Raw genomic sequence first — 13,533 nt, forward strand, 5'->3', positions numbered from 1 at the left:
CAGATGCATGAACGGGGTGATGAGCCTCCTTTCCTGCAGCACGGTAGCCCCTAGAGCCCCTGAAAAGATCAGAATATAAGTAACCCTGCAAGTGAATCAATGTACTGTGTTAAGGAATAAAAAAACTTGCAAAAAAAAAAAAAAAAAAAAACACATTCCAGATCATACTGCATAGACTGGTCTCTGAGGAGTCTTTGGTCAATGCAAAAAGGAACATGTCAAAAATAAACCTTAGAAAAACATCTGGGAAACTGCTTCTTGTACAGAGGAAGGAGAGTCTGTTAAAAACACACCTGAAGGGTCACAGGTGATGATGTGAGTTTAAAGAAAACATAAACTCCAATACTGTCAAAGGCTGCTGCTGCACACATAGCTCACTACAGAGTAAGCAGTAACCCTGGGGCAGTTTTTGGTTTTATTTAGTGTATTGTGAGCCAACCTGGCAACTCCCTTGCCAGGGGCACCTTGGAGATGAGCTGCCGGGAGACAGCTGCTCCCAGAAGAGGGTGAACGCTCAGCTGCACAGCGGGTTGTGAGTGTCCTCTGCCGGCGAATCAGCCCTCTGGGATCCCAAGGGAGCAGCAACAAATTGAGGGTAAACCTGGAAAGCAGCCTCTTCCAGGTGCAGAAGGGAAATAGATTTCTCCCTTTATGGTCATGCTGGGAAAGCATCCAACCTGTCCAGCACACAGCGGCAAGAGGGAAGGGTAAAGCAGCTCCCTCTTATCTCAGATGATGGCATTTATTTTAGAAGGACAAGCTTTGTTTATCATCTTGCCATGGCTGACTAATAGCCAAGGCAGCAAAAGCAGCCATCATGATGAGAGGATTCAGGTTTCCAGGAACAGGCATTCTCTTTTATCGGAGCGAACAATGCAGCTGGAGAGGGCAGCTGAAACCACTCTCATCTCGCCTCCTGCCTCTGCTCTGACAGCTCTGGTAAAGGATTTGTGTTCCTAGAATTCTGGGAGAGTGCAGCTTACCCTCAGCTTTACCTGTTTGGAGAGGGTGTGCATTCAGTGAGGATTATCACTCTCGCTATTTGCTATCTAAATACCCTTGCATCTCTCATGGCCTTCAAACCCATCAGCACATTGGATCAAGGTGTACATTCACATTGCATCTATTGTGAATAACACAACAGTTACCAGCTTTCAGGTACGTACACTTTAGTGCTTTTACTGCCTTTTATTTTGCAGCTATGGGCATATTTTTCTGGACCAAGCAGAGGACTTGATCGGTTCAAAATACAAGAAGGTGGTTTACAGGGAGTACACAAGTGGTGACTTCACACAGCGCAAAGTGAGGACAGAAGAGGAGGAACACTTGGAAATCCTGGGCAAGTAGCTCTCATGTCTCACAGACCAAGCCTGTGGTCAGCAAGAGGATTGTTTTCCAAAAACTGAGATGTTTTCTAGCTTTTTCAGGAAGGAAAGTAAGGAACAGTGATGCCTGTTCCAGGTATCAGTGATTTTACACACTATTTATGTAATTGCTGAGTGTAAAGATCCTTTCCAAATTAAAAAATTCATTTTTGAACATGAATAAGGAGTATCCTAAGGAGTGCTATAATAGCAGTTCCAGGATTCACCTTAGCTTCAGAGGTTATAACATGGGGGAGACTCTTGTAAACAGATTAAGACAATATTAAGGAGATGGATTTGGGTTTGCAATTGGACAAGACGTAATTTTACCCACCAAAAAATAACCGTCAGCTCATGTTTTTTTATGGGGTGAAAAGCAGGCAAAAATTGGTCATAAAACAGTCATAGAATCATAGAATATTTTGAGTTGGAAGATCATTGAAGTCCAGCTCCTGGCCCTGCACAAGATCACTGAGCGTAAACACCTCCTGAGCTCTGTCAGGCTTGGTGCTGTGACCACTTCCAGCGCCCAGCTATCCTCTGAGTGAAGAACCTTTTCCTAATATCGACACCAAGCCTCCCCTGTACAGTTTCATGCTGTTCCCTCAGGATAACCTTCTCTAGGAATATATTTACCGTTTCCTTTTCTGAAGCTCGGGAGCTAAAAAAAAAAGTTAAAAATGCAGCAATTACCAGCTTGAGAAATAAAATTTTGAGAGATTCAAAATATCCTCAGGATCTTTCCTTAAAAACCAGCTGTCCAAAGACCTGTCTTCAGTGAGAACAGTTCTCTTCATTGATTGAAAAGAGATTATTTACACGTATTGAGCTTTCCATCAGCTGAGATAAACCAATTTTGATGGCTTTCCCGGAAGAATAGAAAAGCCCAATGGTTTTGATAGAGACCTTGGCTCTACTCCTAGGCCAAGCTATTGAAAGTTTGTTGAATTCAGAAAAGCAGCACTAATCACTGGCCTCTTCTGTTTGAATTTAGGGCCACTACTCCATGCCGAGGTCGGTGACTCTGTACTGATTGTATTTAAGAACAAAGCCAGCAGGCCTTACTCAATAAGTGCACATGGTGTAGAAGAAGTGGGTTGTGAAGAAGAGCCTGAAACACCAATTACCCTCCCTGGTAAGGCTCCACCACCCCCCCACCCCTTTTTTTTTTTTTCTAATTTCTTTTCTTTGAGCTACAAAAGCTGTATATAAAAGCATTTTAGCACATGAATGAGAATCTCTCTTTCAAACTTGCCCATGTCTATATGTTCTCCCAGGCATAATATGCTCAACGTTTATTCAGCTACAGTTCTGAGTTTTTATACAAGTAGGTTCTTGATCCAGTGAGCATGTTTGGGCAGAGAATAAGCCTTCATTCCTATCAGGGGTAGAAACAGGAATGCAATATCACTGGAGAACCTCCAAAAGAGAGAGAAGCAGGCCCATAATCATGGCAAGAGAAATGTGAGCCAGTGCTGCATTTGTCTCCAGACTGACACTCTAACAATGTCTTAAAAACTTTCAAATTCAGAGGTAAGAATTGCAGATGTTGATATTAACTCTGCCTCTCTCAAGCTACACAGAACTGGCATTTGCATTCAGAGTCGTGCATAAAATGCAAAATGTAGCTGTGATGCGAATTAACAACCTTTGGAAAAGGGTACCAAATATGCCTCAATTTCTTGTGAGGAAAACAGTGGAAAATAGCTTTTAATATAGAAAAATTCCAGTTAAACTTTTTGAACTTCAAATTTTTTCATTGGGTTTACGTTCTAGTAGAAAGTCAAACCCAGGCATTGCAGTCAATCCAAAGTGTACGCACCTTTGCTTTTCTAACATCCATGCAATTTTTTCACAGCATTTGTGAACTGCAGTGTGAAATTAAATTAAAATATATTTTGATGTAATAAGCTCTTTGCAAGCTGAAATTCCTTTCCTTTGAGCAGCTGTGTTGGTACAGTACAAATACACAGAAATTCATGTCCAGATATGAGAAAACATCTGCCTTGCTGGAGTTTGATGAATGTATACCTGAGGTCAATACATGAGGAAGGGGGAAAAAAGGAACCGATTTATATACAATTCTCTTGTTTTGTTATTTGCTCCATGATGTTGTTGATGCTGTTAGGCTGGCGGTTGAGATGGAACAAGGGGAACACTACTGTCGTGTCTCCTGTGTCCACATGGGAGCAGGCTTGGGATGAGTTAGATGAGGGAAGGTGTCTGTGCTTGAGAGTAAGCCAAAAGCATTCTTCAGCAAGCCCCAAGGAGAGACTTAGAGTTTGGAAAAAAGTAGTTTTAACATAGAAAACAAATCGTTGAGAACAAGAAAAATTTCTGGGCACCTCAGTCTCCACCACCATCATCTAGAAATCCTCACTGTCTGTCTTCCTAGGCCAGGCTAGACTACTCATCCCACTCTTGCCCAAGACTGTCTAATTCTACTAAAACTTAAATCAATCATCAGACAGATTTGCATCCTGAAAAACTGTACTCCTGAGAGCACTGCCAGCTCCTAAAGAAATTGTGGGGGACGTGGTAAATGGATGCAGAGATCATATCCATAACAGCCTAGGCTAAACCAGCCCTCATCTGCCACAGCTTTGTTCCCTCCCTGTCCATTCTTCCATTTAGCCAGAAAAAAAAGGGGAGAAAACATCAGTTTTCCTCATGTTTATCACTCTTTTCAGGGGTTATACCTTATTTACACTTCAAAGATGGGTCTTCAATGCCTTCTGAATTGTGTCAACTTTTAAGTAAGGTGGAGATTTTTATCCATCTACAGCCTCCAAACATCCTGAGGTGAGGAGGAAAAACCAAGGAAGGGGTAGAGGACCATGACTAGCCTCCCTTCTCACATCACGCTCTCTAAAAAGAGGTGATGACATGTAGGTGGATACACTTCCCTGGCCTATGTCTCCATGCCATGGCCTTCTTGTCTCCATGACATGGTGCTTATCCTGTAAGAGTAAATGATATTGCAATACTTACATGGGACCCATCTCATGTTGTATGAGAGTTGAGAGTCACCATTTTTTTGTTTTTGTAGTTACCGCTGTACAATAAAACCCGCTGTTCATGATGCAAGAACAGTGTAGTCGCTCAGTGACACAAAACTAGGCTCAGTCGCATCCCAACCCTTTAAGCTTGAAAACTCTCCTTGCCCAGATGCCCACAGCTATGTTGGGTGGTAGCTGTACTAAAGCCATGGTTCTGTGATTGTCTGGTTTTCACCTGACTCATAGCATGTCCCAAGATGCTCTTGGCTGTTGTCGCCCTAAAAGACTTTTGGCACAGAGATTCCTTGGTTCAACATTTCTTCACCACTTAAAAGGGAAGGTGATTACCACATCTTGGTTTCCTACCCTTTCCTGCAGTACCGGCAAAAAAAACCCAAAAAACCAAACCAAACCAACCAACAAACAAACAAACATACAAAAAAAAGCAGGGAAACACATCATAGGCAGTTCATCTGAACACAGATGTTTGTGTTCAGTGTAGAGAAATGATCCTCACCCAAACAGATCATTTTCTCATCCATTTGTTACCATTTTTTAAAAATCAGAGCTCAGGGAATTACTGCTCAGGGAGGATGTGGCAGAGATGGTGACATTTGGGATGGGACAGAGGTTCTCTGGTAACTGCTGTGGAGCAGGGGCTTATCTGGAGGAAGAAAGAGCCCCCCTGCTGCTCCCAGATAGCAGGTTGGTACATATTCACCTCTCCTATCTGGGACCCCAGCTGACACACTTCTGCAGCACCCTCTGCAAAATCCCAGTGGCAACTGCCACTTCTTTTTGCCCTTTTCAACTGAGGAGGTCCAAGAAACATTTTCTGGGCTTGGCTCCCAATGCCTCGACTGACCTTAAGCATCAGCAGCCGAGATCACTGAGTGACCACAACTTTTGCCAAGGGGAAAGATGAAGAGTCCTCTCTGTAAACTTCCTTCTGAGGGATGTCACTTTTGTCAGTAGCATTTGCAGATCTTTTCCAGAACAATCTGCCTTCATTTACACCACTGGAACCTCACTGACGTCCTGGAAGGCAGAACCATATCCCTATCCCATTGCTGCATGCTTCCACAGGTAGTTTTGATGCAGACAGTTGTTTGATGAGGAGGGTAGGAGGTCTGAGTTAGATACTATTCAAAGCCTCCAATACTTAGCTGCTCAAGGAAAAATTGTTCTCTCTCTGTTTCAGGGGAAATAAACACCTACAGGTGGAACGTCCCAGAACGATCTGGTCCCGGCAAAACAGATCCAAATTGTATCACTTGGGTTTATTATTCAACGGCAAATTTTGTTAAGGTAACCAAGAAACGGCCATTAAAGGTTGCATTGCTTTGGCTAACATGATGTGCCTTGTGTAATGTTTCTGAAAGGATCCTGCTTCTCATCTGGGAGAGGACCACAAGCAAGAGAAACCATTTACAGAGCTAGATGTCCTCTTTACTAACAGTTGCACGTGCCTGGGTAATTTAATCTACAGAAATCCCAAGGCATATACCACAGTAATGTGATTTCCTCCTTAAAGAATAGTTGAAGGGATTATGGGTAAAGACAAAACATTGCATAAAATCATGCAATCACAGAATGAGTAAGGTTGAAAGGAACTTCTGGAGGTCATTGCTTTGGCAAATTACCGCAGAGGCACACAGAGAAAGAAGTTTTAATCAGACTGATTTTTTTCTCATCTGCTAGGAAAAAGCAATTTAATCTTCAGTTAATCTGTATCTATTTCAAAACTGGATGAACTGAAAATCTGTAACACATATATTTATTTTATTTCAGGATACATACAGTGGTCTGATTGGGCCTCTTGTAGTTTGCCGAAAAGGAACTTTAGATGAAAGAGGTCTAAGGAAAGACATCGATCGTGAATTTACTCTTCTCTTTATGGTGTTCGATGAAAATGAATCCTGGTATTTGAAAGAAAACATTGAAACATACCTTCATAAGAATCCTGATGATTTTAATTCCACTGAGAACTTTGAAGAAGGCAACAGCCTGCATGGTATGAAGGACTTGGCAGCAGCAGCCAAGAGGAAAGAGGTTTATTTTTTGTTTTAGGAAGACATTGGACTTAGCCTGCAGTTACCAAACCGACAACTTCATAAAGTGCAATGCTGGATACAAAAAGATTTCACAAGTCAAGATATATTTCTAGATAATTTACTCTTATACTTTTGGGAAGAGGCTGCTCTGCCAGAATTCCTTGTCATTGGGAGCCGTGTTCCTCCAAGGCTTGTTTTCTAGGAGTGTAGGGATGATATTTTAAAACTGTGTCTGTGTTTGCAGCCAGTCCAGGAGCCAGGCAGAATAGACTGGATGGAGACACACACAGCCCTGTCAAAGCAAACTCTTCTTTTTATAGCTGATACCCATTTTAGGCAACAATTCTATTCCCTCTTTTTCCATGTAGCTTCTCAGCATAAATCCAGTTTGCTCAGGAGTTCAATCTCAACCAGTAAAAAAAAACCAGTTTGATGCTTTGTAAGACAGAAAAATGTTTGCTGATGTATACTTACACAATTTGGAAACTGAAACAAAAGTATGACTCTCTCCTTGCAGTGGGGAGACTTGTCCTGACCACACATACCTGTCCCCTCTCTGCCTGAGCACTCCTCCCCTGAAAGTGCAAAGGGTACCTGAAGTGGAGGTTATAATCACCCATACTGTGGCAAAATATTAATCATTCCTATTTTGTCTTTCCTCCAGCAATCAACGGGAAGATTTACAACAGTCTTTTGGGTCTAACGATGAATGAAGGTGATAGGACAAACTGGTATTTGATAGGAATGGGCAATGAAGTGGATATCCACACAGTTCACTTCCATGCACAGACCTTCATCTTCAAGGTTAGTAAAATAAATCAAAGTAAAACTTTTACAGTATGATGGGAAATTTATGAGAAAAACAAACAAACAAAAATTTCCATATTTCCAGCCTGGTTTTGTCACTTAGGCACAGAGCCTTGGGCTGATGCTGAGGCTGGTGGGAGTTTTGCATTTGAAGGAAATACAAAATGAATGAGATCCTTGTGAGACTTCTATTACTCTAGTAGAGGACATGCTTAGGTGGGTTAAAATATGTGATTACCCATAGGTGTACGGGAAGATACAGGGAGGAAATTAAGAGTTATGCCAAGTTAGAGTATGGTTTTATGCTGTGATGGTTTTCCACTGGCAGGACTACCTGAAAAATCTACCTTTCAAAGAAACACCTTTGCTCAACCAACAGTTGGAGTCATCAGGAAAGGGTCTGCTGTTGTATAATGGATTAAATAAGAGGTGTCCACAGACCTCAGTTTCTCTGGCTGATGCTCACTAGAAATGTACAAGAAGCATTTGATCTACCTTAAGGAGCTGGAAGCCTAACTGGAATATTTCAGTTCCCGTGGGGGAGTATTTGAGGCACAACTCTCACAATTCTGGTTTTGCTTTGCCACAGACAGATAAGGACCACAGAGGAGATGTATATGACCTTTTCCCTGGGACTTTCCAGACGGTTGAACTCGTAGCAGAAAACCCTGGCACATGGCTTCTGCACTGCCACGTGGCCGATCACATCCATGCTGGCATGGAGACAACCTACACCATCAATAAATCAGGTGCAGTATCAGAAACATCCTTGGACTCAGGTGGTATTGCAGCACAACTGGATGGAAGGCAGGGATGAAGAGAGCTCACCTGTGCACTATTGGGAAGCACCTGCACTGCCACAGCCAGTTAGCAGTGATAAGAGACAGGACAAACACCTCTAATGACACGGCAAAGACAGCAATCTTTGGTGCCCTTTACTGCAACTTGAAAGCAGTTGATGCTTCACAAGTGGCCTTCTGAGACAGTGGCAGCCTAGGGACCATTTGTCCTTTAAAGGTAGTGCAGAAAACGTGCAAAGCTGTCTTTCAGCCTTTTTGCCACACTGTGTGGGGAAGGCCTACAATCTGGCACGGTGCTGGTTCTTTCCTGTGACCCCTGATGACTTGCAGAGCTGTTTAGGCTCCTCCCTGCACAGGCAGACACCAGCTGGGATAAAAGCAGCTCCAGAAAATGGTTGTTCATCTTGTCCAAGAAATGGGTGATCACTTGACTAAAAGAAGTTGGCAAAATTTTTGAGTGCTGCTTGTCTCTTCCAAGACATGCGAGTGAAGACAAAAGCAATTTGTGAGCCTCTCCACATCACGTAATTTCATAACTAAACCTCTGCATCCAGCATCTCCCGCCTAGGAATGTAGCCACTGTGGTGGCTACATTCCTCTAAAAGAGGTGAAACAGTGCCAGTAGGCAGACCTCATACCTATAACCCTGTAACAGCACAATGACAAATGTGGATGCCAAATGTAGCCAAAATACTCCTTCCTTGGATATGATGAATTTATTTGATTCCACATATTCATGTGGGCTGTGAGATTTCAAAAGGACAAGCAAATGCAGAACTGAATCATGGAATGGTTTGGGTTGGAAAGGACCTTAAAGATCATCTAGTTCCAACCCCCCTGCCATGGACAGGGACATCTTCCACTAGACCAGGTTGTTCAAGGCCCCATCCAGCCTGGCCTCGAAGACTGCCAGGGATGGAGCATCCACAGCTTCTCAGGGCAACCTGTGCCAGTGCCTCACCACCCTCACCACAAAAAAATGTGTTCCTTATATCCCATCTAAATCTACCCTCTTTCAGTTTCAAAGTTACTCCTTGTCCCATCACTACAGTAGGTAGTGGAGTAACAGAGATGCCTACAGAGAAGGGGAATGTTGCTCATGAAACTGCCCAGATGAACAACTGTGATGATCTGATTACAATTTCTGTTCAGATCAACAAGGTAGAAATAATGAAATAAAGTCAACTCTACTTTTTCAAGAGAGAAAAAAATTATTTATTAAGGCTTTCAACTTAACCATGTTTTTTTTCTCCCTGAGAAGAGAGACGAGAGTGGGAAGTTCCTTCAGAAGGAGGACACACAACTGGAGCATACAATACAACTACTGCAACAAATGGAACCACTGCAAAGGGTAAGGATTTTTTTTAAAATGCCATTTAAAACTCTTCAGATTCATGCGCAGATTTCTTATTAAAGACTCTCTTTTAACAGATTATGACAACAAACTGGGCAATTTTTTCGGCAAAACTTTGAGTCCTGGAGAAGCCAGCCTGATACTCGCAGCTTTTTTTTGCATTGGACTTGTTCTGCTGTCAACAGCATTAATCTTCTTCTGCTTCATCACCCACCAAGGAAATAGAATCCATTACACAGCTCTGCATGATAAAAGTGCATTTCTGGCAGATTCCCTGTAAATCCCCACTTTCAATATTGTTCATAGGGACTCACTGGATTTCACAACATAGAACCATAAAACAATTAAGGATGGAAAACACCTCTAAGATCATTGAGTCCAACCATTTACCTAATACTGCCAGGCAACATGCTGCGAGTAAAACTGGAGCAGGGCACATGCTGACAGTCCTACCCCACGGCCAGTGCTCACAAGAGTGAACACGAGCTGTAGGGCTCAGCTCCGAGAGCCATGTACCACCCATCACCATTTCCACTCCTCTGGAGTTCAGATGAGTTTTGTCCAAGATCCAATCTGGCAGCTGAGCAGAGCAGCACACCTCTTGGCATCCACAGGGTTTTCACAGGAGTAAGGATGAGGCAGAATGGCATCCATGTGCTCTGTGCAGAAACACGGGGTTCACACTAGGGAATCAACGCCACCAGGGACAGACTTAAGTTGTTGGCTTCTGAAGGAGCAGGTGCTAATCTCCTGCAGTCCCTGCAGTTTCCCAAAGTCTGGCTCAATGAATCCACCACCATTCAAGTGATTGTCCCCCTTTTTTTTTTTTTTTTTCCCCATGTTAAATGAGGAAACTGTGCTCCGGGGTCAAATTTATGAAGACCTGCAAATAAATTTTAGCACCTAATGGGTTCAGCAGTGCCTGGGCTGTTAGTTTCTAATAGCTTTTATTTATCTCTAAAAATCTAGCCCTGAATAACCTCCAAGAGATTAATTGACTTAATGCTGCTTGTTATGGTCCTGATTCTGTACCTCTTCTTTGCACTGAGCAACACCTCTCTCCCTACCTGTAATGAAGCCATCAGCAGGATGATCCCTGTGCTCTGCAAGGCAGACAGACAGAATTAGGACATGTTTAGTGATACTTGAATGTTTATAGCTCATTTTTTGTTAGGTTGTGTTCATTCTTGCCTGCTCATGCCTGCTATAACTCTTCCAGAGGAATTCCCTTTGTAAAAGAGCTCTTGCAGAGGAATTCCCTCTGAACAAAGACCTTTGTAAAACTGTTTACACAGATTTGATTTTGAATGTAAATTCAAGTTGCTGGTTTGTTTTTTTTTAATTCTATTTTTTCCACTTCTGTACTCTAAAGTATGTTCAAAGGTAGGAAATTTTACTGTGGAACACCCTTACTGTAGCTTAAGTGTGTCCTGCATTGATGTCCAGTCAAACAATATGTTGAAGGTTCTTGGATGTCTCTCAGTAATTTCTTTGTTTTCCTCAGTCATTTGAAAGCACACACATGAAGCAGAAATGCAGGACCGAGCCCTTATAGAATTTTCTTCATATCAACAAGCAAAGTTTCCTTCTCAAATCTCCCGTTTGAGCTGGCAAAAACAGATACTCTAAACCCTTTTATCTTCCTGTCCTCTAAACATTAAAATGGGGTCTCTTGTTCTGTGCAAAAATACTGTCTGTGCAGAACTTTTGTTCTCTGTGTACATATGAAATTAAAGCTTTTCACTTAAAATGCACTGTTAAGAAAGGAAATTATTTGGTACTTCACTTCTAGGGTAGCCAGTGGCCTGATGTTTTAGAAAGAGTCATAAGTATCTTTTGACTGTAGAAACTAGTTTGCCAAAGTGATTACACTGATAATAAAAAAATCCAGCTATTTGTATGAGCCTCCTGGCACAGTTCATTTCCTCTGTCCTGCTCCTCAGCTGGGCAGTGGCTGTGAAAGCAGAACAAAGGCTCCAAAAGGGCCCAGGACATTACTGCTGCCGGACCAGGTGACACAGCCTGCCACAGGGATCATGAAACGTCACAAAAAGTGTCAAGAAACGAGTTTACCACTGCCTGCCTGGTGCAGGCAGCCCTGTGCCCTCTGTGCCCTGACACCTGTGTTGAAGGACAGCATCTGTGTTGGGCTAAAGCACCGGCAAGAACAGAGTTAAACAACAAAATGAACAGAAGATCAAGTCACCAAGGCAGGGATGTTCTCCACTGAGTGCTACAGGCCATCAAAGTATGAAAAATCTGGATTGTAAGCTGGGGTAGCAGTTGGGAACTGTCCTAAATCCACAAGCTTGAAAGGTGACAAATACAAGGTCAACCTTCAAAAACTTTCCAGAGGCTGAAACAGCTCTGTCAGCCACACAACAGGAGCTGGCTGAAACTTCTGAAAACAAAACCAGGAAAGTGTCCAAAGGAATAGAAGAGAACATAGAAGAATTTATACTTTTTTTTTTTTTTTTCCCATAAGAAAATTGTGTCTTAGGAAGGTTTTTGAAGAACTCAGTGCATAGGTAAGAAACATGGATGAATATAAACTGCTTACATTTCCATAAGGTCTTTGGGAAGGTCTTCAGTTAAAGTTTTTTAAGGAAATTAAATCACCATGAGATGAGGAGTCCATGGAGGTTAAATAACTGGTTAAAAGACAGTGAAAAGTGGTCAGATTTTCTCGGGTTTTCTCTCTGAGATTCAGGTGGTTTTAGAGTTTTTTTGCCCTCTGCAAAACTCTGAGCCAAACGCAAGAAAGAAACGGAGTCTTCAGGTTCTGATTTTTCAAGGTTGCATGCTTCATTTATTGTTTCTTATCTTACAAATTTCTCAGTGCCCAACAAAGGTCTGTGCAGCTGCTCGGGCATCTGGTGACTCCTCGACTCCTCCTGCGTGGGGCTGTCACTATCTTTTATACTAATTGCTACGTATTCTTTATTTATCATTATTTGTCAATACCTATCACTTATACTAAACAGGTCATCCCTACTCTGACCCAATCTCTTTAAACTACTTTGTGCCACTGTCACTGCAGAAAATGGAGTGAGGGAAGAAGAAAGAAGAAGCAGGAGACAACGCCCCAAATCCTCCATCTTGCCCCCATTCACTTCAATACTAAAAACCCAAACCTACTATTTTCTTACCCTGTGATAAGCTAAACTACTATCTTTCACACTCCTGTGGCTTGCAATCCTTCCCGCAGTGCAGGAAGCCTTTCCCATGGACTGGGATCAAAGCCAATGTCCCTCTGGGCTCTGGGCCAGGGTTCCAGACCCTTCTGTCCAGGTCTCTGACCCTCCAGGGCAGCCAAAGGAATGCCCTGGACTCCAACAAGATTTCATGTTGAAAGTCACTCATGGGCTGCTACATGACTCGTAGTCCATGCTTGTCCTTGCTCTTCACTATTTTACTAAGTGTTGAAAACCACTTAGTCCTATTACATAAATGTCTGGGGCACCTGCACCTTGTATACAGCATGAGTCAAATCCCCTGGCCTCATCCAGCAAAGCAGCACAAGACAGTCACAAAAAGAACAAGAAAGGGAATCAGTATTGTAGAAAAATATTCCATATGAGGAATGATTTTCTTGGCTAATGACTTGGAAAACATAGGAAAGACAATTGAAAGCAGACAAGATAACAGTTTTATAAAGGGGAATTTGAGTGGAGAAGGGAATAGTTTGTCCTTTTTGTAGAAAGCAATGAGCCGGGGGAGTGTTACGTGAAAGCACAGCACAGGAGGTGGTGTGATTTTCAAGGACCCAATTCTTGAATGAAGATTAATCTAAACTTTGATCATTACTAGTTCTCAAAAAAGGTGAAAGCTAAAATGAATATTTGTCGTTATGGTCTGAAAGACCAAGATACCACAAGGATATTTTATAAAAAATTATGTCCTAACTATTGCACAGTAACAGAAAATATTCTTATTTTAGATATTCAAATTCATAAAGAAGAAGATTTCTTTCCCTCATCTCCTTACATATAGACTCCAGCAGCACAAAAATAAAACAAAACCTCCCACCCTGCTAGCCACTTCATTGATATTCTTCCCCCGGGCAACTGTGTATTATGAAATTCAATGAAAACCCCTTCCTCTGACAGTATCCTGCTAAAAACATATAAAATTGTCAATGTGAGAATTATTCTC

At 42.3% G+C, this 13,533-nt stretch overlaps 1 protein-coding gene across 1 annotated transcript in view; it reads left to right on the top strand.

The window, feature by feature from the left end:
* HEPHL1 (hephaestin like 1) overlaps positions 1–10,167 on the top strand; it is a 33,488-nt gene extending 23,321 nt beyond the window's left edge. Inside the window, exons 13-20 of the mRNA XM_040055221.1 lie at positions 1,200–1,339; positions 2,359–2,499; positions 5,565–5,671; positions 6,155–6,377; positions 7,082–7,221; positions 7,814–7,973; positions 9,286–9,375; positions 9,456–10,167. Coding sequence (XP_039911155.1) covers positions 1,200–1,339; positions 2,359–2,499; positions 5,565–5,671; positions 6,155–6,377; positions 7,082–7,221; positions 7,814–7,973; positions 9,286–9,375; positions 9,456–9,658 — 1,204 coding nt within the window. The 3' untranslated portion in view covers positions 9,659–10,167. The remainder of the gene's footprint in view (positions 1–1,199; positions 1,340–2,358; positions 2,500–5,564; positions 5,672–6,154; positions 6,378–7,081; positions 7,222–7,813; positions 7,974–9,285; positions 9,376–9,455) is intronic.
* Positions 10,168–13,533: the final 3,366 nt, after the last annotated feature.

The sequence above is a fragment of the Hirundo rustica genome, chromosome 2 (genome assembly GCF_015227805.2).
Source record: "Hirundo rustica isolate bHirRus1 chromosome 2, bHirRus1.pri.v3, whole genome shotgun sequence".
Taxonomy (NCBI): Eukaryota; Metazoa; Chordata; class Aves; order Passeriformes; family Hirundinidae; genus Hirundo; species Hirundo rustica.